Here is a 25,937-nt window from a genome sequence, read left to right on the forward strand (position 1 = left end):
CTGTAGTTCACAGAGGGCTTGCCATTCCCTCCTTGAAAGGTTGCTGTGTGGTCGAATTTGAAGATTATCCAACCTTAGGTCTTGTATCATTTGGCAGGTCGACTCTACGAACATATCAATGTTCTTGTAATCCCTGATATTCGGGGTAAATTTACTCTTAGTTCGTAGGTCGGTGTAAGGTAGCAGCTCAGGGCCATCATTCTCATCTAGTAAGGTTACTAGGTCTTGGAGGCATTGATATTCCCTCATATTAAAACCCAGGTCCCTGGCTTTTTTCTCTTTCTCGATGAGGAAGAATTTATCTCCATAAATTCTTCCTCATCGTCCAGTCTCCGTCCAAAAAGGTGGATATCCTTTATCCATTCAAACTTGTTGAATAGAGGGACTGGGACAAAGGATAACCCCTTTACGAGAACCTGGACCTGGGTTTCAGTAAGTGCCTCATCTGAGAAATTGATGACTTTATTACTGGCGTTTAATAACGTTTGCGTGACCTCCCCCTGTACCGCGTTTGCCTGTACTGTGCTTGGGGTTCCCCCTCTCGGGGGTTTTGGCCTAAAAAAGCCACCCCTTTTTTCAGTATGCCTCTTGTTTGAGTGACACTTGAGGGCGTAGAACTAGTGTTTGAGCTTTCAGTGTCTGTATCAGAGGTCTCGTACTCTGATGTTGAGTACCGGTCTGAGTCTGTGCGTACGTTTTTTCTGTTGCATTTTCTATAGACTCTCCCATTTTTATAATCCAAGTTATCCCTTATGAACTTTTTATGCTTCCGATTTTTAATAGTATCTTTGTACTTGTTCAGATTATGCTGGAGTTTCAGTTCTTGTGAGTCAAAGGTTGGATCATCTTTATGTTTTTGTACAGCCTCAACTGCTTCTTTCACATTATTATTTATAAGTTCCAACCTTTGGCTCTCAAATCTACAGATAATGTTCATAAAGGTGCGGGAGCATAGATTAGCTGCATCCTCCCATTCCTTTAGGAGGGCACCACTGCACAACTGTTAGCTAGTATCTTATAGCACTGTCTGGTTATCAGTGGCTGCTCTCTCCTCACTGAGTTCGCTCTCTCAACCCCAGAGGCATTGCTCCCATAACTGTATCGTTTTTAGATACACTAGTATCATCCAGAACAGTACTCATTTATATGATACACTTACTTCTCATGTTATTTTCTCGTTGCCTCTTTTCCCTCCTTCATGGGCACATTATAGTTTGCCATTCTCTCTACCCTATCAGATTCCGTGTTGGATACTGTTAGCGGGGAGTAAACGGAGGGTCCATAGCACGAGTCAACCAAGAGTTTATAGTGTACCTGTGAGATATACAGCAGTTTGGAGGGCGTTCATACGCATAGTAACTTGTAGGTTATCACCTTAGGTTATACTATCCCCATCCAGCACGCTCTCACATTTATTGATATCCTCCCGATCTAATTTTACTTTATTTTGTTTTCTTTATTTTGTGTATTGTATTTTCATTTTCTCCCCTTTTTTGTTTTGTATCCGGGTCCTTACCTCAAGCATTTTATGCATTAACTATTAAAAGTTATATTTTACTTTTTTGTACATATGTATGGATAATCACTAGGGGGCGCCCTACTCTCTCTGACCTATTAGGTCTGCTTTCTATTTATACAATTTTGTAAGGGTTATCCCCTAATCTGGTCGCCCCAGGACACACCTAAAGTTGCTTCCCAGTTTGGGTATTCAACTTACTTTAAACTCCCACACAATTGTAGTCTAACAGAAATGCCTGACATTGTGGGCTTTTAGACAGAACCACTGCACATATTCTGTTGTCATCTTCCAATGAAGGTTGAATTCTAGGGAGTTACTATAGCCACCAAAAGCTATGTGGTTGCTATGTCTGGACAACTGGAGGACCTTCTGTGGGAGGTCTTATCTGCTTTCCCTTGCTAGTCAAATCGTCAGCATAGAGTCGAAGATTTGCCAGAGATGTTTGAGCAAAAAATGAGAGTGAACTTACCACAGGACCATCAGGTCTTGCAGGCAATGTTCCCTCTCCCGGGCCAAAGGTAACATTCATTTATTTTTTTAAATATTAATGAAAAAGAAAAGACCTATTTGACCCCCCCTATACACACAATTTAGGACTCCCAGCAGTTACAAACATTGCACCCCTCACACACACACACACTTTACCTCTGATACACACACATCACAACCCTCACGCACACATACACACACTGCATCCTTCACAAACACACACAGTGCACCCCTCACAAACACACACTGCACCCTCACACACACAATGCACACCTCATACATTATGCATCCCTCAAACATATACACTGCACTACACCCATGACAATATATGATATGTTAATGATACCTAGCCTTGTGTTCCAGTATCATATCCAAAAGAAACATATATAATTACACTTTGTTTTTATTATATTTAGAATGGGACAAGCACAATCTTCTAATCAAGCCTAAACATGATTTGTGTAACTTACCCATATAGGAAGCGATTGTGATGTCCGCTATATTGGGTCACAAGTAAGGAGTGTAACATTTCTATGCAATGGAAAAATGGTAGCAAATTCATAGATGCAATTCTTATTTCTGTGGCAAGTACATACGAGTAGATGGAACTAAATGTTTCCATTTGGATTGATGCTGGTCTGGAACACAAGTGGGTGGTCACTTATTGTTCCATAGGTCTGCCTTATATCCACCTCTAGGCCAGACTTAGTAATCCACATGGTATATATCTAATGATTCTGAAATGTGTTTGTACTTGCTTGGGGGCCAGAATCTAATTCTGAGTGAGTCACTGTGGCGAAAGTAACCTCGCCACTGGCTTTTGGAGGAGCCTGTTTGCCAGCCTCCTGCCCTGTGACTATGGCCCCTGTGATAGACTTTTGTTAAAGACCCTGTTTGTGCCTTTTGGACTTGTATGGCTACACTTCAAACTTTAGAAGCGGTTTGAAGCGGCACTTCGAACTCCCGAACAACCGCACAAACCAGAGACCACCCTGGTCTTGTTAACACCTATTAACAACTTGGAATGTTTTTCACCGCATTGTTCTAATTGTTCGTCTGGGTGGCCGCAATTCCTATGAACAACCACGAGGTGCCGGCCATCTTGTTCGCAGGAACACAGGCAGCGGTGTTTGGGCATGAATCTCATGGAACTAAAATCAGACACAGAAACTCCCGAACACCGCTGGACTTCCATCATCGCCTGTGTTCGGTTCTATACAACTTAGAAGGGCACTGTTTGATGAAATCATTCGCCTGGATGATGGGAACAAGCTCCAGGGTAAGACTATTGACTCTATTCGGTAGTTTGTTAGTTTTCAAACTACCGAACTAGACTGACCGCAAGCTCTGATTCAGCTGTTTGTCGGTCAAATAAATGACTTCCAGGAAATTCCTGAACCCGTGAACTGATCGGGGTGATTTTTGGATATGTTGGTCACCCAGATCAGGGCTATCATGGGATCTTATGTGTTTTGGAGTACTTTTGGGGTTATATAAAAATGTGTTTTTCTGCCTGGAGATAATTGAGTTAATACAGTATCTGACTCCATTATCTCTTAGGCAGAGGGGAGGGATTGTATGTTTGTATATGGGAGTGTCATGCATTGTAACACTGTTATTATTGGTCTGTGACTTTGTACCGTAGTTCCCCACAAGGTCCATGTGGGAGTGCCCCTTGCATGGGGATTGTCATCAAAGGCCAAGTGTGGCACCATTAAAACCAGTTCACTTCACCCTTAACACGCAGCCTTGTCTCGTGATTGTAGGGAACAGCTATAACCACTAGCTCTTATGTGGCGAAACCAACTTCGCCACTGTGAACTGGAGAGGCCTGGTTGCTAGCCTCCTGCCCTGCGACTATGGCCCCTGGACATATTGCACTGTAAAAACTATATTTGGGCATGTTGTACTTTATATTGCTGCTGCTGGCCCTTTTAAAATCATCTGTGGACATATTGGGACTTTTGGGACTACTGTCCCTTTAAGACTGTGGAGCATATTACAGTATACTGCCTTTAATATTACATATGTTATAATGTGTTCAGTTAACCTGGGTTATATGTATGCAGCATTCAGCTGATTGTTCGGTAGAAGCACTACATTCATTATATTGAGTGAAACTACCGAACAACCAGACCACCCAGGAATAAGTGTGCCTCCAATTACCGTTTGCAACAATGTTGCAAACGGGTAATTGGCAATCCGTGCAGTGTGGTCTTTGTCCTCTGGGGGGCCGCCATTCGGGAAACGAACACGTGGCAGCGGCCATCTTAAACTCCCGAACAGCGGTGTTTTGCCGTCGAGTGTCTGGAACTAAAATCGGACACTCGACTAGGCAAGCACCGCTGAGACCTCCAGACTTCCAGGATTTCGTGGGGAAACTACCGAACAGCCCGCCATTCGGTAGAAAGAAACCCACGAACTAGGGGATTCATGCGAATCCCCCTTAGGCTCCATAACCCAGGCAATTCGTTTGTTTCATTCCCTTTTCTGTGACCGACCGCAGGGCCAAAATGCATGGAACTGTTTTCGGATACTTTACCCATGCGGTCGGTCAAAACTTTGCCTGCTCCTAACTCCCGAACCCCTGGTCCGATCTGGGTGATTTTTGAGTATGTTGCTCACCCAGATCAGGGCTATCAGGGGATAGTACTTTAGAGGTGTAGCATGTGTATTTGGGGTACATCCAGGGATTGGGGAAAAGGGTGTACGGTATAATTATGTTGTGTTAATCTAAGGGGAGGAGATGTGTGGGAGGTAACATCTATGCTATTGGTTGTTTTATGCCTCCCCCTGGGTGTGGCCTGTATGTGTATCATTGTAATAAAAGCCAGGCTGGATGTGCCAGTCGAGAGTTCCTGTTTTACCCTCAAAGCGATGTGTCGTCTCGTTCTTTGGGGGAATTGGATTGTATGCTGACTGCCAGGAGTGTAAGCGGATTGTATGCTTTTCTTGTTCAGCTGTTCCAGTGTTCGTGTGGTTCCAGTCGGGAGAGTGGTGTTTGCAGTAGCTGCCTGTGCATCTGGAAAGGGGGATATCGCCTAAACTGGGTTTTATCCTCTTGTAAGTGAAACGGTCCGTTACATCTTATAAGAGCTCTACAGCTATATTGGATTAATGGTCTGCTTGGATATTGACTGGAAAATACTACAGCACTACTCACTCGGGGTGACCGTCACAGTCACCATCTAGCTTACCAGAGACCCCCTGGGCAGAAGTTTTACTTTGAAACCTGAGTAAGTGACTAGGACTTCTGTTATGTTATCCCTTTTGTTTTTATCTGTTGTTGGTGTAATTCATTTGATGGTCATCTATATTTTTGTATGCACTATTCCTATTTTTTGCTCATAATAATAATAATAATAAAGGAATATTTAAGTTCTGCCTTTGTCTGGTAAAGAATCACGTCACATAGATATTGTGCTAAGTTGTATTTGGTGGGTTTTTACAAAAGTGTGAGGGGAACAGGAGAAAAGGGATATTGGTAGAGTATACTATGGAGTGGAATACCATACTAGTTGCAGGAAACAGTAAGGATACAGTAGAGAACTTAACGGGCAACCTTAATGCGTGAATAATAAAACTTAACTTTTAATGATACATTTCTAATATATAAAAACTGGTGAGAGTCAACATCCAAAACACTTGTGAACAAAACAAAAATAAATCAAATAGAATAAAATCAACACTTGTCTGAGACTTGTATAAAGTACCCCACAAATGTGTGGCGACCATTGTCAAAACTGTGCATGGTCAGGGTGGCGACATGGTCAGATCATGCGCCGGTGACCCTGACACTCTCGTCCCCTATGTTCAGACCCCGCCACAACAAATGGCGACTTAATGACTATCTACTGACCAGACCCGACTTTACGTCCGAAATCATAGGCACACTCAAGGAATACTTTGAGACGAACACAACTGACCACACCTCACCTACCATCAGATGTGATACGCGGACACTTCATCCGCCAGGGGTCCACTCTCAAAAAACAGACTAATAGTCGCATGGCAGACCTGGTGGCAGAAATACACAAGGTGGAAACACTCAATAAAACCGCACAACTACCGACACATCAGGCGACATTGCTGCAACTTAGACGCGACCTGACGGGCCTCCTACACAGACAACACCACAGAGACGTAATTCGACACAAGGCCTTCTTGCTCCACGGCAACAAAAGTGGAAAGCTACTGGCTAGAATGCTAGCCAAAAGACGACAGGGGACGTATATTGACAGGATGAGAGACTCTAAGGGCACCTTGCACCACCTGCCTTCCAAGATCCTAGACATAACACGGGACTATTACGCGAACCTATATGCCCTTCCCAGACCCCACCAACATAAATCCGGGGAAGTACTGCGTGCGAAAATACAGGACTATCTGTCAGAGCACTCCCTCCCGTCCCTGACACAGGAAATCACGGACAGGCTAGACGAACCGATCTCCATAGAAGAGCTGGCCCGCATCATTAAAATGATGAAACAAGGCAAAAGTCCCGGCCCAGATGGGCTACCACTCAAATACTACACCACGTTCGCAGACCTACTATACTCGCCCCTTCTAGAGGCCTTAAACGCACTCAGGGAGGGCCACCACCTACCAAAACAGTCGCTAACAGCACACATCGCGCTCATCCCTAAGGAAGGCAAGCATAGGGAACACTGCGGGAACTACAGGCCCATCTCACTGATCAATTGCGATGTCAAACTACTGGCAAAAATACTAGCCACAAGACTCCAGACACACATCCCCACCCTCATACACCCAGACCAGGTCGGCTTTGTCAGGGGACGCGAAGCAAGAGACAACACGATCAGAGCGCTAACGCTCATGCACAGACGACATGGCGGGAACGGGGGCGTTCTGCTGCTGTCGACAGACGCAGAGAAGGCCTTCGACAGAGTCGACTGGCAATATATGTTCCACATACTGACACACATCGGACTGGGCCCGCATTTCCGGGGGTGGGTCGGGGCGTTGTACGACGGGCCCACCGCTCACGTCATAGTGAACGGAGCCCTGACGAGCGCCTTCCCCATCACCAACGGAACGCGGCAGGGATGCCCTCTATCTCCCCTGCTCTTTGTGCTGACACTCGAACCCTTCCTGACGCACATACGACAAAATTAGGCAATCAGGGGAATAGGATCTGGAGACACGCAGCACAAAATTGCGGCGTACGCCGACGACCTCCTTTTCTTCGTCTCCAACCCAGAGATCTCACTCCCGAATATCCTGAAGGCCTTTGAGACCTTCAGGGAGATTGCTAACCTTAAGATCAATTATGCCAAATCCTACATTCTGAACGTGAACCTACCGGAACACAGAGCCTCCCCTTTAAGACAGAGCCACACCTTCCAATGGGCACAACACCGCATACAGTACTTGGGCACCTGGTTAACAAGGAAAGACACTGACCTATTCAGACACAACTTCATACCCCTACTGGACAGACTCCGGAAAGACCTGTCAGAATGGGCATACCCGCACATTTCTTGGTTGGGCAGGGTTCAAGTTATAAAAATGAACCTTCTCCCGCGCCTGCTATATCTTATGCAAGCCATACCTGTCACCATCCCCAGCTCATTCTTCCGGACCCTGAGACAGGACATCGGGAAATACATATGGGACCGCAAACGGCCAAGGGTCAAACTAGCCGCACTGACACTGCCCAAAGATAGGGGGGGCTTAGCCATACCGGACTTCGCCCGGTACTACGACGCATGTCATCTCCAACGAGTCATGGAGTGGACAAAAGAGAATGTCCACAAGCGCTGGAAGGAGGCAGAGGAAACGGACACGGGGACACCACTGTCCACTGTCCCGTGGACAGGGAGAGGGGGCTATGGAGGACTGGGCACGCCCTACACGACCGCAACACTGAGGGTGTGGGAGAGAGTAGCGAAGAGAAGTAGACTGGCCCCATTACCGTCCCCCCTACTCCCACTCATACACAACAGCAGCTTCCCCCCGCGTTCAGGGACCTAATCAGACACAAAGTCCCCAGACTACATCACCTTCTGGCGGGGACGGAATGCAAGGCACTCCCGACCCTACTGGAAGGGACCGCCCCCACCCTTTTACACCACCTTAAACACAGACAGCTTCGGAGTTATGTACACACCCTCCCTGAGGGCATGGCAAGAAAGCGCGACCCCACCACATTCGAGAGGCTATGTATGGAGCCAGATCCGCAACCTCACGGGATCTCACACATATACTCCATGCTACAGAGGGAATCACCAGCGGAGACACCTAAATTCATGGGGAAATGGGAACGAACATTAGGGAAGACTTTCACGGAGGAAGAATGGGAACAGATGTGTTACTTGACACACCACTGTTCAGTCTTCAGCAAAACCCAAGAGACAGCGTTTAAGCTGCTAACGAACTGGTACCGCACCCCAATGGTACTGCATGCCATAGACCCTGAACACACAGACCTCTGCTGGAGGTGCAACAGGGAGACCGGCACTGCGCTCCACCTTTGGTGGGACTGCGAACTGGTGCAGCCCTTCTGGCGGGGCATACACAGCATCCTGAAAACCTTCACCGACGTACCACCCCCCTTCCTTCCAGAACACATGCTCCTTCATCACACACAGACCCCGAGAACACGCTACAAACACTCACTGACCATCAGAATCCTAAATACTGCCAAGCAGGTGATACCCCAATTCTGGAAGCAGCAAACGACACCTCCCCTAACATCCTGGTTCTCCCAAATGGAGGAACTTAGGGCCATAGAGGAACTCATTATGACTACATCCAACGCAATGACCAGGTACATGGAAATATGGACCCAATGGATACTGACCACCACAAGGGCAGACTTTGCTACCAGACTTCGATACGACCCATAATGACACACAGAGGGGACGAAACGACCGGACAACCACAGGACTGACCTAGACAGACGGCACCCTTCCCCTACCCTCCCAGACACGTCACTCCCGATACCCCCCTACCCTTTGGCACACACACACTGACCATTACAAATGGTTCACAGCAGGGGCGACAACAGAGCGGACATGAACAGCTCCTGCGACGATACTCACTTCCCCAAGGGGAGACAACAGTAACCACACTTCCACGAACGGACCCTCGATCACGGGGGTTGGACGTCCTAACTAGCCCCACTGTGACCGATAGAACACTCTGCCACGACACCCCACACCACAGCCACGCGAACGGACACGGTACACAAAAACCCACTCGGCACACAGGGACGGGCGCAGCCAGGGAGGCCGGCATACATAAGGAGCAATACAAACCCAGAGTGCCCCGACCATAGCTGCTGCCATCCGGGCTGCGCCCGTTCTCCTGGGCCAAGGTTGGAATGTGTAGGTGGAGAAACTATACGCATACCGTGCAGTGATCTATGCACCTACCTTGATTGCATGTCCATAGAATGTTTCCAGAAGTACTATGCTGTGACCTGCGAGTCACCATTACCTGCTTGCTCATACATTTCTTCCACAAATGCCATGACGTGACCTGCGAGTCACCTTTGCCTACTTGCTCGAATACTATTTCCACATGTGCCGTACGGCGACCTGCGAGTCACCACTTACTGCATGTTTATACAATACTATGTTTACTGGAACAAAATTAAACTGAAAATACTAAATAAAAACATATTTACAAAAAAAAAAAAAACTGTGCATGGTAGCTGTAGTTTTAAGACAATAAGTCGGGTACAGAGTGCCAACTTGTATCTGGGGGTCGCAGCAAGGTGTAAAATTAATAGTGGGGGATTATTGTCTAAACTGTGCATTATAGCCGTAGCTAAAGACAATGAATGCCCACTTATTAGTAGAGAATGAGAGAAGTCTCAGCAAGTTGAGCTGAATAAAACTGGTGAGAGTTAACAGTCACTCTGCCACCCCCTCCCTTACTGTGTAACCCCCTCGTCAGTCACTCTACCACCTGTCATCCCCTCCCTCTATCACTCTGCCACCACCTCCTTCTCTTTCACTCTGCCACCTGTCACCCACTCCCTCACTGTGTCACCCCCTCCCTCAGTCTTCTGCCACCTGTCGCCCCTTCCCTCGCTCTGCCACCCCTCCTTCCGTTACTCTGCCACTGGTCACCCCCTTCCTCACTGTGTCTCTGCCACCCACTCTATCACCTGTGTCACCACGTCCCTCCCTCCGTTACTCTGCCACCTGTCACCCCCTTCCTCACTGTGTCAACCCCTCCCTCAGTCACTCTGCCACTTGTCACCCCCTCCCTCCCTCAGTCACTCTGCCACCTGTCACCCCCTCCCTCACTGTGTCACTCCCTCCTGCATCTACTATATACACACACACACATATACACTATCCACTATACACACACACACTGCATCCACTATACACACACATGCTCTGCATCCGCTATCCACACCATGCATCCATTACAAAATACAAACACGTTGCATCCACTATACAGACACACCGTGCATCCACTACACAGACACTGCATTCACTACACACACTGCATAACATAATGGATGTGGGTGGTTTTGTTGGGGATTGGGGCAGGGCAGCATTTCATTCTTTGATCCAGGCAGCACAATGTCTTTGGCCGGCCCTGCCGCCAGCATTAAGATGGCCGCCAGCATTGAATCTGAGACCTGGCCCCATGTAGAGAAACGCGTTAAGAGGTACTTTGACCAACTATGGGCCAAGATCTGGGCTGTAACCAATGCGCGGATGCAGAGGCAAATGGTTCCGGACATACCTAGTCTGTCCCCTGCAAGGCAAGCCACTGGATTATGGCCTGCACTGACCTGCAATACCACGACACTGCCAACAATCTGGACAAGAGGGCAGGTGCAGAAAGATCCTTGACTCCAAAGACACTGCTCCAAGATCTACCATCACTCTACTAGACCTCAGTCCAAACGGGACTGACGTATCCCCAGGCATGGCCCACACCCTCAGGGACATTGGACACAGTGACGATACCAGCTACATGTGAGAAAATTCAGAGAACACGTCCAGACCACGAGGAGCAATCGGACCAGTGAGAAACAAGTGCCGGACTGTTTCAGAGTCTGGGGCTGGTGGGGTAGCTTTAAGGAGGCCCTGTGTCTCGTTCTACACCTGGGCAGGCAGCATGGGTCGTGGGCATAGGCTGAACACCCCTCTCAATATAGGGCATGGGCCTGTTGTAGAATTATTAAAACCTGTATTAAATTTCTCCATTAACTCCATCTAACTTCATTATATGACAGATTTTCCTAACAGCATTTAGAATATTAGACAGAAAAATATGACTAACACCGGAATCATCAAGTTCCTGTAATATGTAACAATGTATGCCATAGTTAGATCACGAGAAACTGCACTAATGAAATGTCTATTCACAAAAAAAGCCTTGAAACTAACCTCGAAGCTAAACGGTGCCAAGTACTCAAAATGGCTGGCTGCCAGATTCCCCCTCCCATCGAGCGAGCCTCGTGCTAAACAACAATGGCGCCTGAATCTTATGTCCCATCCCTGTCAAAGATGACGACATCCCATGATGGGAGGATGCCTAACTGACCACTTAACCCTTAAACCAATTAATAATAAAGATGGGAGGGCATTTAACTTACCACTTAACACATCGACCAATTAATGATGTTTATTTGTTGTTATCTTGATATTCTATGATGATGTAATATTGCCTTTAAAAGGGTCTGCATACCCGCTTTTTAACCAGATGCCATTAAATTTTCTCGAAGTTCTTTTAACCTGAACTCCATGTGTCAGTGTGAATTTACTTCTGCGTATACGCAATTTAATCATCTCAGATTTGGACAGGAACAGATAGTCATTCAAACATATTTGTTTGCTTAAAATAATCTATGTCAGGCCCCTACCCTGTTTAGGCCTCAAAGCCCCTACAGAGCAGTGTATAGTTCCCTGCACCTTTGCTCAACCTCTTTGAATTTTACATTTTATGTTTTATTGTTTGTCAATTGAAATAGCTCAGCACAACATATGCTTCAAGTGTTTTCCTCCAACTGAAAATGCAACTTATAATTGTGGTTTAAGTAACTAAAATTGCATAGTATGTCTGAAGTAGATTTTAACACATTTCTTAGATGACAGTTCCCCTATAATGACAATATTTGAAATTAAAATATAGAATATATAAGATAACGTTGTATGTAATGTCTTTTTTTCTCTTACATTTTTTTTCTCTAGAAATGAATATGTGAATTGTGATGCCCAGAAGAAGACAGCCATTTGCTAAGTACTGTGGACACAAGACAGTGAAAAATATGTATATAAATGATCTACTCAAGGCCATTTATATATCTTACAGTAATGTTACTTATGTATCACTATGTTATATAGTCTTTTACTTGTGTCTCCTTAAATGACTGCAATATAAAACGTTCTAAATTTCTATATCGCACTGCTTATATTACAAATCACCCACTCTTAAAATCGTTGAAATGCACTATATTTTATTATTTTTGTATCAATACTAACAATACATGGATGCTGTAACAATTACATTCTAGCTTGTTTGGCTCGTGTGTATTTCTTTTTTTTTTTTTTTTTTTTTTTTGAGAGTTGGTGGTAATAAATGCTTATAAATGAGTACTTTGTTGTGCTTATTATTGGTTACAAGTTCCAATATATACATAAGGTAGGCGAACCACTGCTAATTATAGAAGACCAACATTCCGTCTGCTAAATTTAACAGATTAAGGTTGCTGGAGTTGCAAATTGAGACTTAAAGTATCTCTGCATACCTAGAAGATGCAAACTGTTTCCCATGACACCACACTGCCACCTTGTGTGACAGCTGGTGTGTGTTAATGTGGTCCATCACGATTTATCCCAGTGGAGTAAACCTGACCTTTAGAGCAGACATCCCAATGCATCTCCTTCACTTTAATACGCTGAAGAATGGCGTGGGGCTGCCACTCACAATCACTGTGTGCAAATAATCCAGGAGACAATATGTTTGTTTTTTTACTTATACAGTGGTAGAGTGAAAGATACAAATTATCAATATATCAGGGGAAAATCTATATGGAAATACAAGAGTTCATATAAGTTGAGCTTTGTGTGCTTTATAAATGCATACATTGATAAACTGGTGGCAGAGACAAAGCCATTAACCCCTTAAAGACACATGACATGTGTGACATGTCATGATTCCTTTTTATTCCTGAAGATTGGTCCTTACAGCGGCACTGTCATGCCGAATACCGTTTTTTTTCTAACCCCCCTCCCACCTCCACTACATCCAATTGACCCCCTAGTCACCCCCAAATACCCCTAAGCCCCCCAGATTACCTCTTTTTTAATCTTTATTTTCTGCCCCGATCTTTATTCAGGGCGCCGCCATCTTTGTGTGGGTAGGTGAAGTCCCTGTGGGACACGTCATCTGCCCACACTAGACAGACTGTGAGATTCCCGCACATGCCCAGTGAAACACCTGAACATGCGAACGGGAATTTCATCTATTCATTCATTCATCAGACAGACGGATGAATGAATAGAAAAAATCAGACGTACAAACTAACACTGAGTATCACTACCGGCTTGCAGCTCCCTCCTTGTAATATGTACAGATAGAAGCGGCAGGGATCCACTTCATAAGCCCCCCATGTCTCCCCCTCACTCTATGGGGGTCAATATGACCCCCATAATAGCACAAGGGAGATTAAAATCTCCCGAATGCCCCTACTCGCTATACCGCGAGTAGGGGCATGTCTACTAAACAGTGAGCCTGTGGCTGCTCACTGGAGAAAAAAAATTACATAAATTACAATAAGGGGGAGGGGCGGACCTATTGTCCTCTGCCCCCTCCCCCACCCTGAGCGGCGGGTGGGGGCCATGAAGATAATGAGGGGGGGACCTACTGTCCTCCCCCCCAGGCCCCCACCCCTGAGTGGCGGATGGAGGCCATGAAGATAATGAGGGGGTGGGGACCTACTGTCCTCCCCCCCAGGCCCCCACCCCTGTGCGGCCGGTGGGGGCCATAATGATAATGAGGGGGGGGGGGACCTACTGTCCTCCCCCCGGCCCCCACCCTTGAGCGGTGGTTGGGGGCCCTAGATAAGAATGGTGGGGGGGACCTGCCGTCCTCCCCCCCGGCCCCTACCCCTGAGCGGCGGGTGGGGGCCCTAAAAAATAAACAATAAGGCGGGGGAACCTACTGTCCTCCCCCCCAGGCCCCCACCCCTGAGTGGCGGGTGGAGGCCATGAAGATAATGAGGGGGGGGGACCTACTGTCCTCCCCCCTAGGCCCCCACCCCTGTGCGGCCGGTGGGGGCCCTAAATAAAGAGAGGGGGGAGGAGGGGACCTACTGTCCTCCCCCCGGCCCCCACCCTTGAGCGGTGGTTGGGGGCCCTAGATAAGAATGGTGGGGGGGACCTGCCGTCCTCCCCCCCGGCCCCTACCCCTGAGCGGCGGGTGGGGGCCCTAAAAAATAAACAATAAGGCGGGGGAACCTACTGTCCTCCCCCCTGGCTCTCACCCCTGAGTGGTGGATGGGGGCACTAAATAAAGAGAGGGGGGGGACCTACTGTCCTCCCCCCGGCCCCCACCACTGAGTGGTGGGTGGGGGCCCTAGATAAGAATGGTGGGGGACCTACCGTCCTCCCCCCTGGCCCCCACCCCTGAGTGGTGGGTGGGGGCCCTAAAAAAGCAATAAGGGGGGGAACTACTGTCCCCCCCGGCCCCACCCCTGAGCGGCGGGTGGGGGCCCTAAAAAAACATTAAGGGAGGGGACCTACTTTCCCCCCCTGGCCCCCACCCCTGAGCGGTGGGTGGGGCCCTAAATAAAGAGAGGGGGGGACCTACCGTCCTCCACCCTCGGCCCCCACCCCTGAGCGGTGGGTGGGGGCCCTAAAAAAACAAGCGGGGGGGACCTACTGTCCTCCCCCCCTGAGCGGTGGGCGCCCTAAATAAAGAGAGGGGGGGACCTACTGTCCCCCCCGGCCCCCACCCCTGAGCGACGGGTGGGGGCCCTAATTGAAAATACCTCCCCCAATCAAGGTGACTAGGAGTCCCAAGCCACTAGTCACCCCCTCCACCCAAATCAAACTATCCCCTACCTACCCCCCTATCCCTAAAAATAGTGAGGGGGGAATAAAATAACTAACCTGTAAAAAATAAAAAAATAAAAAACTTACCATTTGACGTCTTCTTTTTTCTAAAATCTTCATTTTTCAACCCCAAAAAAGGCCAAAGAACTTTCCCAAGCTGTGTAAAATGACACAGAGCACTGTGATTGGATGGCTTGAAATCCATCCAATCACAGTGCTCTGTGTCATTTTACACAGCGTGGGAAAATTCCAAAGAACTTTCCCACGCTGTGTAAAATGACACAGAGCACTGTGATTGGATGGTTTTCAAGCCATCCAATCACAGTGCTCTGTGTCATTTTACACAGCGTGGGAAAATTCCAAAGAACTTTCCCACGCTGTGTAAAATGACAAAGAGCACTCTGATTGGCTTAAACCCACCAATCAGAGTGTTCTTAGCCTAATTGCAGGGCGGGGCAAGGCTTTATAAGCCTTCCCCCGCCCTGCATAGCTCAGTCTGCGCAGAGCACTCCATGGGTGAAGATGGATTATTTTTTTGCGCTCAGGTTTTTTATTTTATTTTAAGTTCGACGGGTATGATGGCTTTTTATTTGGCCTTTTGTGGGGCTGAAAAACTAAGATTTTAGAAAAAAGAAGACGTCAAATAGTACGTTTAATTTTTTTTTACAGGTGTTATTTTATTCCCCCCTCACTATTTTTAGGGTGAGAGGGGTAGGTAGGGGATAGTTTGATTTGGGTGGGGTGACTAGGGGCTTGGGACCCCTAGTCACCTTGATTGGGGGTGGAGGGATTTTCATTTAGGGCCCCCACCCGCCGCTCAGGGGTGGGGGCCGGGGGGAGGACGGTAGGTCCCCCCCACCATTCTTATCTAGGGCCCCCACCCACCGCTCAGGGGTGGGGGCCGGGGGGAGGACAGAAGTTCCCTCCCCACTCTTTATTTAGGGCCCCCAACCACTGCTGAGGGTGGGAGGACAGTAGGTTCCCCCCCCTTATTGTTTTTTTAGGGCCCCCACCGCTCAGGGGTGGGGGCCGGGGGGAGGACAGTAGGTCCCCCCCGGCCCCCACCCACCACTCAGGGGTGGGGGCAGGGAGGGGAGGACAGTAGGCCCCCCCTTATTGTTTTTTTAGGGCCTACTGTCCTCCCCTCCCTGCCCCCACCCCTGGTAATAATACATAATTGGCCTTCAACTAGTCCTAACTCAAATCTCATCCAGACTTTAGCTCGTTGGTGTCGGCCAAATTTCATATTAATCTGACCATAAGGGCAGTCCACAGCTAAAAATGCTGGCATGTTCCCACTGCACAAGAGATGTTTCAAACCCAGTTGTTTGGGCCTTTGTGTGTCCTGTCTCTGAGTTGTAGCTAATGCATCTTAAGGGACATTGAACAGGGGGTTCACATCTTCATTACTCGTTTAACGCCTTAACACTGGGACTGGTTTATGCAAGATTTCCAAGGTATCCATATATACACATCTATGCACACATATACACATATATAATTTATAAAATTGTATACACAATTGACATTTGCAATTAAATTAATTTATTGCAAAACATTTTGATTGCAAAGTCTGCTCTCTCATGTATCCACTCTGCAGGTGGTATTTTGTATATTCCTAATTCTCTGGTCCTCTACGAGAGGCCACTGTGAGAGTATTATTAGAATATGTGGAAAAAAAATATTTATCCCAGTGGAGTAAACCTGGCCTTTAGAGCAGACATCCCAGGGTGACACACACCAAATACTGACCAAGCTTAAAGAAATTAAATGACCTAGACATCCTGGTTGAGGACTTAGCGAACAGATCCTGGCGCAACAACCTCTGGGTACGATGCCTGGCTGAAAACCAAAACAAATGCACTCTAATAGCTAAGATGGAGCACTACTTCAAAAACCTCCTGCCTGATATCCCAGAGGACAAGTGGGTAATAGACAGAGCCACAGGACACTGCGCTCCCAAAGAGCTGGAGGCTCAGGTCGACCAAGGAAGCAATACTAAAGTACAGCAGAGAGCATGAACTCCGCTACCAAGATGCCACTATAACGTTATACTAGGACTTCTCACCGGTAACACTTCAGTGACGACAAAAATGGAAACCCATGGCAGACCTCCTACGGAGACATGAAGTACGCTACACCTCAAATTAGTGGCATTCAATGTGGGAAAGGCCCATGCACTGCTCCCGGAGCCAGTCACAGCATGAAGTGCCCAACAGGGGATTTGAACTTGCGAATTTTGCAATCCTGGGCCTGCATTCTACCTTTGAGCCACAGCAGTTTTGCAGTCCTGTTCATCCTGGCTTGTCTTCAGTACTGGGGGCTGGACTTTGACTATTGCTGTGCTTCACCTGACCCTGATCAGACATCAGCAGGGTATATAAACACAGCCTCGCCCTGTGAACTTTATCAAGTCTTTGAAACTGTTGTGTGTATTCCGTTCCTGTGTTCCAGTCTCTTGATCTACTACTTCATATTGACCCCGGCTTCTGACTTCGTTAATCCTGACCTCTGGTATCCCTTGACTTCGGCTACACTTTGTGGATCCTGACCTCTGGCATCCTTTGGCTTCGGTTATCCCTTGACTATTCTGCTGTTTGCGTCCTTGCCTGTACTGCGACTTGGAGCTTTATCCTGCACAGCCCCCGTGCACAGATTCACAGTCCAGGTGTTTTCCTATCTGGTCACCTTGGACTGTGTCTATTTGCAAGGGTGAGCAACATATCTGCTCTACAGACTCCCATCTCTGGTAACACCCTGACAGCGGGGGGCTGACCTGGTGTGGTACATGACAAAATCTGCAACGTCTTCTCTGGCGCTCTCTTTAGATGCAGAGAAGGCGTTCGACCGAGTACAATGGCCATTCTTATTTAGACTGCTACAATACCTACAATTCCCAACTCCTTTCATAACCGCACCCAGAGCTTTATACGCCGACCTCTGAGCCGACTTCAAATGGTCTAAATTAAACTCTATCAGATTGATCAGTATTGCTTCAGACCTGAAAAAGAGAGGAAAACTCTTGAAAGCTTGTCTTTGAAAAATTATGTTCGGGCGGAGCCTGACCTCAGAGGAAGATGGACGCCTGATTCCCGAGCTCTCTCTCCCCACAGCACGCTAATCCACTAACATCGACACCCCTGTTAGTCACAACCATCTACAAACAACATTGAACGGTGCCACTCACCCTACCCAACCTCCGACACCATGGGCGGTGGGAAGAAAAAACGTGATCAAACCCCGTCGGTAGCAACACTCTTCCGTACGCCGACCATCTCACAGAGGCCTACTAACTCCCAACCAACAGAAGAGGATGACTCTGAACCCGAGGATACCGTCCCCTCATCGGACCCAACAGCCCCACTCACCATTGGGGTACTCCGTGGCATGCTCCGCGAGGCCACCGCCGACATCAAAACCCACGTGGCCGCGGAAATCACCAAGCAGCTTGAGGGCCTCAAAGCTGAAGTGACCACCCTTGCTTCCAGGACAGACCAGGCTGAGATCCGCATATCTAAACTAGCGTCTACCACACAGGAACATGCCCAAGACATTGCATATTTCCATGGCAAAATTTCAGCCCTAGAGGACAGCATGGAGGACCTTAATAATAGGTCGCGGAGAAATAATATCCGCATCCGCGGCCTACCCGAGACGGTCTCCCACGAGCAGCTAATACCCACGCTTAAAGCCATATTTCAAGGGATGGCCCCGGACCTCACACCCATCGACCTGGAAATTGACTGGGCTCACCGGGCCTTGAAACCGCCCAACCTAAACCAAGCCATCCCGAGGGACGTCATCACCCGCCTCCACCATTTCACGGCGAAGGAAAAATTGATCCAGGCGGCCAGACATGAACAGCCCAAATACAAGGCCATCATGCTTACCTTTTTTCAAGACCTCTCTCCGCTAACGTTGAAGAAGCGGAGAGACCTCAAACCCCTCACTATGGCCCTTCACCAACAAGGGCTGAAATACATGTGGGGCCATCCCTTCAAGCTGATCATCAGAAAGGACGAACAAACCCACATACTCCTGCATCCAGCAGAGATGGGGCCCTTTGCGGACTCGCTGGGAGTCCAACTGCTGCAACACACCCCCGCCCTCCGACGAGAGACCGACGCCCGCCAAGATACTAGATCCCGCTCTCCACGTCCCTCTAAAAAGAAAAGATCACAACCACGGGAACCGGATACCGGCAACGCATCGCAAGATTGGTAACCGCAACACTTCCCTGACCCCAGCATTACCCGCACCGAGATGACACTCACCACAACCCTGCATGACACACCGGACACCCTGCTACCCGATGGACACCCCCTCTGCAGAACGAGACCGCAAACTTCCACCTGCTCCGAACATTGATCTTGTGGTCAGGCCTGGGGAGCGCACCCCCGAACTCTCCACTGCTACTAAGTCAAAGACACCAGGCCGGGCCCATATGACTCACCTGCCCAGGAAAAGGGACTCTACAACCGGACTATGCCCAGAAATAGCAACTATACCAGGGGGCCTTGGGGTGGGATCGGAGGGACTTGGGGAGGGGGGTCCACGGGTTCTGTAAATGGGTCGAGATTCCTAAAATTACGGCACAATCCCTTAGCCACCTGGGTTGCATACTTACGCTTTCCTGTAAGCACCATCGGATTACTCCCCCGACAGGTACCCCGACCCGACCCCCTGTCACTTCTTGCCCCATAGTCTCTCCACACACCCAAATTAGGCCTACTAAGAGACCGGAGCGTACTGCCACCAGCCAAGAGGGGAGGATCACCCCCCACACCACAATAGACGGCTGGGTAACATGATCGGACCCTAACCCCCCCATTAGCAGCATACCTCTGTCATAGCACTATAAAATAGAAGGGAAACAATATTTACATATAATAAAAAAAATGTAATAATAAATAAAAAATAAACAAGAAATAGGGTGGGGGAGGAGACAATGAAGGGGGGAATAAATAAATAAGTAAATAATAAAAAAAAAAAAAAAAAAAGAACAATTATAATATTATAGAAACCAATAACAGGACGTTACACAGTGGAGCAAATACGTTATACGGATAAGGGAAAGGAGGGGTGAAATCTACATCCCCGGGTATGCCTCTATCTGGGGGAGTGGGACCACTAGGGTACACAGCTGCTCCATGTGGACACCCTCACTCCTGACGGATCCCAACCTAACTCATGCCTTACCGAGACACAGGGAGATAACCTTGGGACGTCCGGGACAGACCCCAGAATAGGGAGCAGCTCTTGGGAAGGGGGGAGCGGACACTAAGGAACACCTCCGGGGTACACCCGGTTCGAGTACCTCTGACCCTCCTACAAGGAGACCGTCACTCCAGGCGGATGTAAAAGGTCTAGGGCTCCATGTGGTGTCCTCACCCGCCTAGGGCTCCATATGGTGTCCTCCCCGCCCACACACTACAACCCGACGAACCCAACGCTACTAGCCCTCCCAACCCACCGGGGTAATATGACCCCGACCTTAGGAATTCCACTTTACGCTAACCCTAGAGAGAGGTCTGCTCTCATAACCCTCCTAACCTGCTCTAACACTCCTTGTCCTACAGACTGGGCCCAAACAAAGGGACTGGGTAAACGAGGATTCACTAACGCTGTGCGCCGTAACTCCTGACTCAGCGCCCCTACACCTTGATATCTATTGTCTATGCACACAACTGCGGGTAAATGCAACCTATAATCCCTACTTGTTCAATGTTGTTAATTACTGTTCAGTTATGCCTTTGCATGCTTTTATTTCACTTGGAGTACTGTACACAGTACTGGAGACCCTATCTTCAGAAGGATATTGATACCTTAGAGAGAGTTCAAAGAAGGGCTACTAAACTGGTTCATGGATTGCAGGATAAAACTTACCAGGAAAGGTTAAAGGATCTTAACATGTATAGCATGGAGGAAAGACGAGACAGGGGGGATATGATAGAAACATTTAAATACATAAAGGGAATCAACACAGTAAAGGAGGAGACTATATTTAAAAGAAGAAAAACTACCACAACAAGAGGACATAGTCTTAAATTAGAGGGACAAAGGTTTAAAAATAATATCAGGAAGTATTACTTTACTGAGAGGGTAGTGGATGCATGGAATAGCCTTCCAGCTGAAGTGGTAGAGGTTAACACAGTAAAGGAGTTTAAGCATGCGTGGGATAGGCATAAGGCTATCCTAACTATAAGATAAGGCCAGGGACTAATGAAAGTATTTAGAAAACTGGGCAGACTAGATGGGCCGAATGGTTCTTATCTGCCGTCACATTCTATGTTTCTATGTTTCTATGTTTCTATTTTTATGTTTGTTCCAGTCCGGAATAGCACTTCACCCCCAGAAGACGGAAACAATGTACTCGACATGGGACTGACCCCACTTCAATGACACACCTCACAGACCATCAACCCCACATCGAGACACCCATCCCGGACGCCAACTGACTTCTATTCCCCACTTGTGACTCCACAGAGGAACCACTCTCGGCACTACCTAGGACCGCTATCTTGAGAAAACTCCAACCGTAAGTGTACCACACCATTGCGTGCTGGGGGGAGGACAGAGGGAATGTGAAAACCTTCCTCCTCTCCCCCCAGACTTACACAAACGCCCACGACAGGGCACGACGCACATACGACCCCCCACCCCTCAGGCAACACCAACACCCCCCAAACAACACCACCTAGCTAGTACTCTATAAGACCAGGGACTCTACAGATCCGATTCCCCACACCCTTACCCACCCGCCCGAGACGTTACACCCCCCCCCCACCCTTCCCTTGCCTCACAACCCTCCCTCGCAACTAACTCACTTCTCCTCTCGGGGACCACCCCGTCCCACCGTACCCCCACCACACCCACAACACCTGAAATGCCTAGGACACTCTCGTGTGTATCACTTAACTGCAAAGGCCTCAACAACCCAGCTAAAAGACACCAACTTTTGAGATGGGCAACCCGCTCGCGAGCGGAACTAATCCTCCTCCAAGAAACACATTACGTTGATTCTAGACCCTTTCCTTTACGCAACAAACACTACACCACATGCCATCTAGCTAATTCCCATCACGGGAAAAACAACGGAGTGGCCATCCTGATCCACAAATCCTGTCCGATTCACTTCACGCGCTCTATCCCGGATCCCCAAGGCAGATACCTCACAATAGTGGGCCATCTGGGGACCCAAAAGTACGCGATCACCTCCATTTACGCTCCCAATACTCCTGACCCGTCCTTCTGGTCGACCCTCAGAGCACATTTAAAACTGTTTAGCTCCCACCACCTGGTCGTAGGTGGGGACTTTAATGCGACTATGGCCCCTGAATTTGACCGAAAACGCCCCACGCTCCACACTAAAAGGTCCACCCCCCATGCAACGAGACTAGACAAATTGCTCTCAAACTTCGCACTCCACACAAACCTCCAGGATGTATGGAGACTACAACACCCCAACACCCTAGACTTCTCATTTTACTCGCATCCCCACACCTCATACTCTAGAATTGACATGTTCCTAATCTCCCCCTCCCTGCTACCCCAGGTCACAAACTCAACAATAGGCGACCATGCAGAAATCTCCCTTGAAATGGACATCCCCCTAGCGTCCAGGCCCTGGAATTGGAGATTAAACCCGACTCTACTGCAAAACCCTGACATCACGAGGGACACACGCACAACCATAGAAAACTACTTTACCGAAAACTCAAACTCGGTCACCTCAACCAGCTCACTGTGGGCAGCACACAAGGCAGTGGTTAGGGGCACACTGATTGAACAGGCCACCAGGCTAAAAAAAAAGAAGCTCAGAGAACTGGAACACCACATATCCTCCTTGAGAACCGCCTCGGCCCAACACAAACTAGACCCCTCCTCAGACAAGCTGGCCCAAATAAAGATCCACCAACAGGCTATCAAATCCTTCATGGCCAAAGGCTCCCAAAAGGCGCTCTTGTGGACTAAACAACTCTATTATGATAAGTCCAACAAAGCGGACTCGCTCTTAGCCCGCAAACTACGCCACAAAGCGCAGGCCAAACGTATGGATAAAATCAACTCCCCCGGCGGCACCACACACACTACCCCAGACCGAATTGCTGCCACCTTTGCCAAGTACTTCACTGAACTCTATGACCATAGAACACACCCTAGGCACGATCAACCCCACTCGCTTGACCCCCAAGCCATCGATTCGTACCTCCGAGACATCCCCCTCCCTGCACTGCCAGACGAAACCAAACAATACCTCACTTCACCCATCACAACGGAAGAAATTGCCCTCATAATTAAATCAATCAAACCTCATAAATGCCCAGGTCCGGATGGTTTCACGGGCCAATACTACAAATCATTCTCGGTTGCCCTCCTTCCACACCTCGCCTCGCTCTACAACTCGCTACTCCAAGGAGAGGCCCTGCCTGACGATATGCTGCGGTCAAACATCAGCCTAATCCCGAAACCAAACAAGACACTCACCGACCCAGGCCACTATAGATCGATATCCCTCCTCAACGTAGACATCAAAATCTTCACGAAACTCCTGGCGAACCGAATCCAACACTCCCTACCCAAATTAATCCACCCCGACCAGGTGGGATTTATCCCATCGAGACAGGCCAATGATAATACCAGACGCACTTTAGATCTCATTTGGGTAGCAACACACCGGAAGATCCCGACCCTTCTACTGTCCATGGATGCCGAAAAGGCATTTGATCGCCTCCTCTGGCCTTTCCTATTTACCACCCTCAGGAAATTTGGATTCCACGAACCTCTGATAGAGACCCTATCTTCTCTCTACAACAACCCAACGGCCACCCTCCTTATACCCAACTCCATCCCAACATCAATTACGATTAAAAATGGTACCAGACAGGGCTGCCCTTTCTCCCCGCTCCTCTTCGCCCTCTCCCTTGAACCCCTCCTGCAAAAAATACGTGATTCCCCATTAATCACCGGTCTCACTGTGAGACAAAACGAATACAAAATATCGGTCTATGCCGATGATATCCTCCTCACACTTACAAACCCTCTCCAATCCATACCTCCCCTACTGGCACTACTGGACGAGTACGCCGCAGTCTCTGGGTACAAATTAAACCTGGACAAAACGGAATCTCTCCCAATCGGGATCCCAGAACATGACCTGAATGACCTACGACGCTCACACCCGTTAGGTATAATGACACCAGCATCCAGTACCTCGGCATACTCCTACCGGCTAACCCCGACTCCACATACGAATTAAACTACCCCCCTTAATCCACCAAGCCTATACGGACCTCCAGACCTGGAACACCATGCCTATCTCATAGATGGGGAGGATAGCCTCCATTAAAATGAATTTACTCCCCAGATTCCTGTACCTATTTCAGACCCTACCCGTCCCTATCTCCCGAAAGGACTTCAAAGCACTTCAGACAAAAATCGACAATTTCATTTGGTCTAACAAAAAACCAAGAATAAAAAGATCCACGATGTACAAAACCACGAAAACAGGCGGACTGGGGCTCCCCAACTTCCTACACTATTTCCAGGCGGCCCACTTGACACAAATACAACACCTACACGCCCCCCCAGGACTTAAATTATGGGTAGACCTCGAACACGATTTGTTGGGTAGGGACCACCCCTCACTGCTCCTCTGGGTTCCCAAACATTCCAGACCCGCCACTCCACAAACGTCCCCATCCCTTAATACCACTTTCCAGGTATGGGATAAGACCATACCAAACACCCGACTTGTTAACTCCCCCTCACCCCTAACCCCAATCCTCCGAAACAAACAATTCCCTCCGGGAAGAAACTCCCGAGACTTTGCACATTTCGAAGACAACAAACTCTACCGCTTCTACCACTTCTTTCGATCCAATCAGCTGCTCCAATTCCCAGATCTGCCCAGGCACACACCACTGAACACCTTTGACCACTTTAGATACCTCCAGATCCGCAGCTTCCTACAACACCCCCTCCACTCCGCCACGGCCACCGCTACCCTGACCCAATTCGAACGAGACTGCTTACACACCCCGATACGCAAAGGCCAAATCTCCTTCATCTACCTCCAACTAAACTCCTCCTCCCCGACAGAAGCACTCGCATACACCAAAGCGTGGGAAAGGGACATCGGCCCCCCCAATGACCCGTCAGACTGGTCGGCAATATGGGAAGCAACTGCATCCCTAACCATATGCGTTAACCATAGGGAACAGGCCTATAAAACGCTCCTCCGATGGTACCTGACGCCCCTACGGATGAAGCAAATGAAATGCTCAACCACGGACGATTGCTGGAAGGGCTGCGGGTCGCAGGGCACCTACATACACGCCTGGTGGCACTGCCCACACATCTCACAACTCTGGACGAAAGTCGCAGACCTAGCATCAGCTCTCCTTCACACTGAGATCCCTCTTGACCCGTGCGTCTGGTTACTATCCAAACCTCCATCCCCCCCATTTAGGGCACAAAACAAACTACTCGCCAAAATCGCCTTGGCCACGCGGTGTACAATTGCCGAACAATGGGGCAACAAAAACATTCCCACCATGGACACAACTATTAAGAAAATAGAGGAAGCCAGGGAAATGGACAATCTCTCGGCCCTACTTCACGACACAACCCACCACCACAACAAAATATGGGACCCTTGGATCATATATAGGCTGACCCACTCCTAAACTTTCCCAACTCCTACAGACATCAGCCGCCCTACTCCTCTACGACCCCTCCAAGATACCACCTCTCCGACCTCCCCTAACCCCCTCACCCCCCACCGACCCCCCATACATCTTCGCCAGACCACTGGCAATCGACCCACCAATGTTATTCCCAACCTAAACTGACACTTCAACCCCTACCTCACACAACTG

The 25,937-nt window shown here is 48.5% G+C and overlaps 2 protein-coding genes across 4 annotated transcripts in view; both read left to right on the plus strand.

The window, feature by feature from the left end:
• LOC134575655 (uncharacterized) overlaps nt 1–12,597 on the plus strand; it is a 185,474-nt gene extending 172,877 nt beyond the window's left edge. For all 3 annotated transcript variants that reach the window (XM_063435005.1, XM_063435006.1, XM_063435004.1), the window contains exon 7: nt 12,193–12,597. In XM_063435005.1, coding sequence (XP_063291075.1) covers nt 12,193–12,198 — 6 coding nt within the window. In that variant the 3' untranslated portion in view covers nt 12,199–12,597. The remainder of the gene's footprint in view (nt 1–12,192) is intronic.
• The window catches only part of CCDC86 (coiled-coil domain containing 86), a 248,143-nt gene that overhangs the window by 202,435 nt on the left and 19,771 nt on the right, over nt 1–25,937 (plus strand). The window lies entirely within an intron of this gene.

This window comes from Pelobates fuscus, chromosome 10 (assembly GCF_036172605.1).
Source record: "Pelobates fuscus isolate aPelFus1 chromosome 10, aPelFus1.pri, whole genome shotgun sequence".
Lineage (NCBI taxonomy): Eukaryota > Metazoa > Chordata > Amphibia > Anura > Pelobatidae > Pelobates > Pelobates fuscus.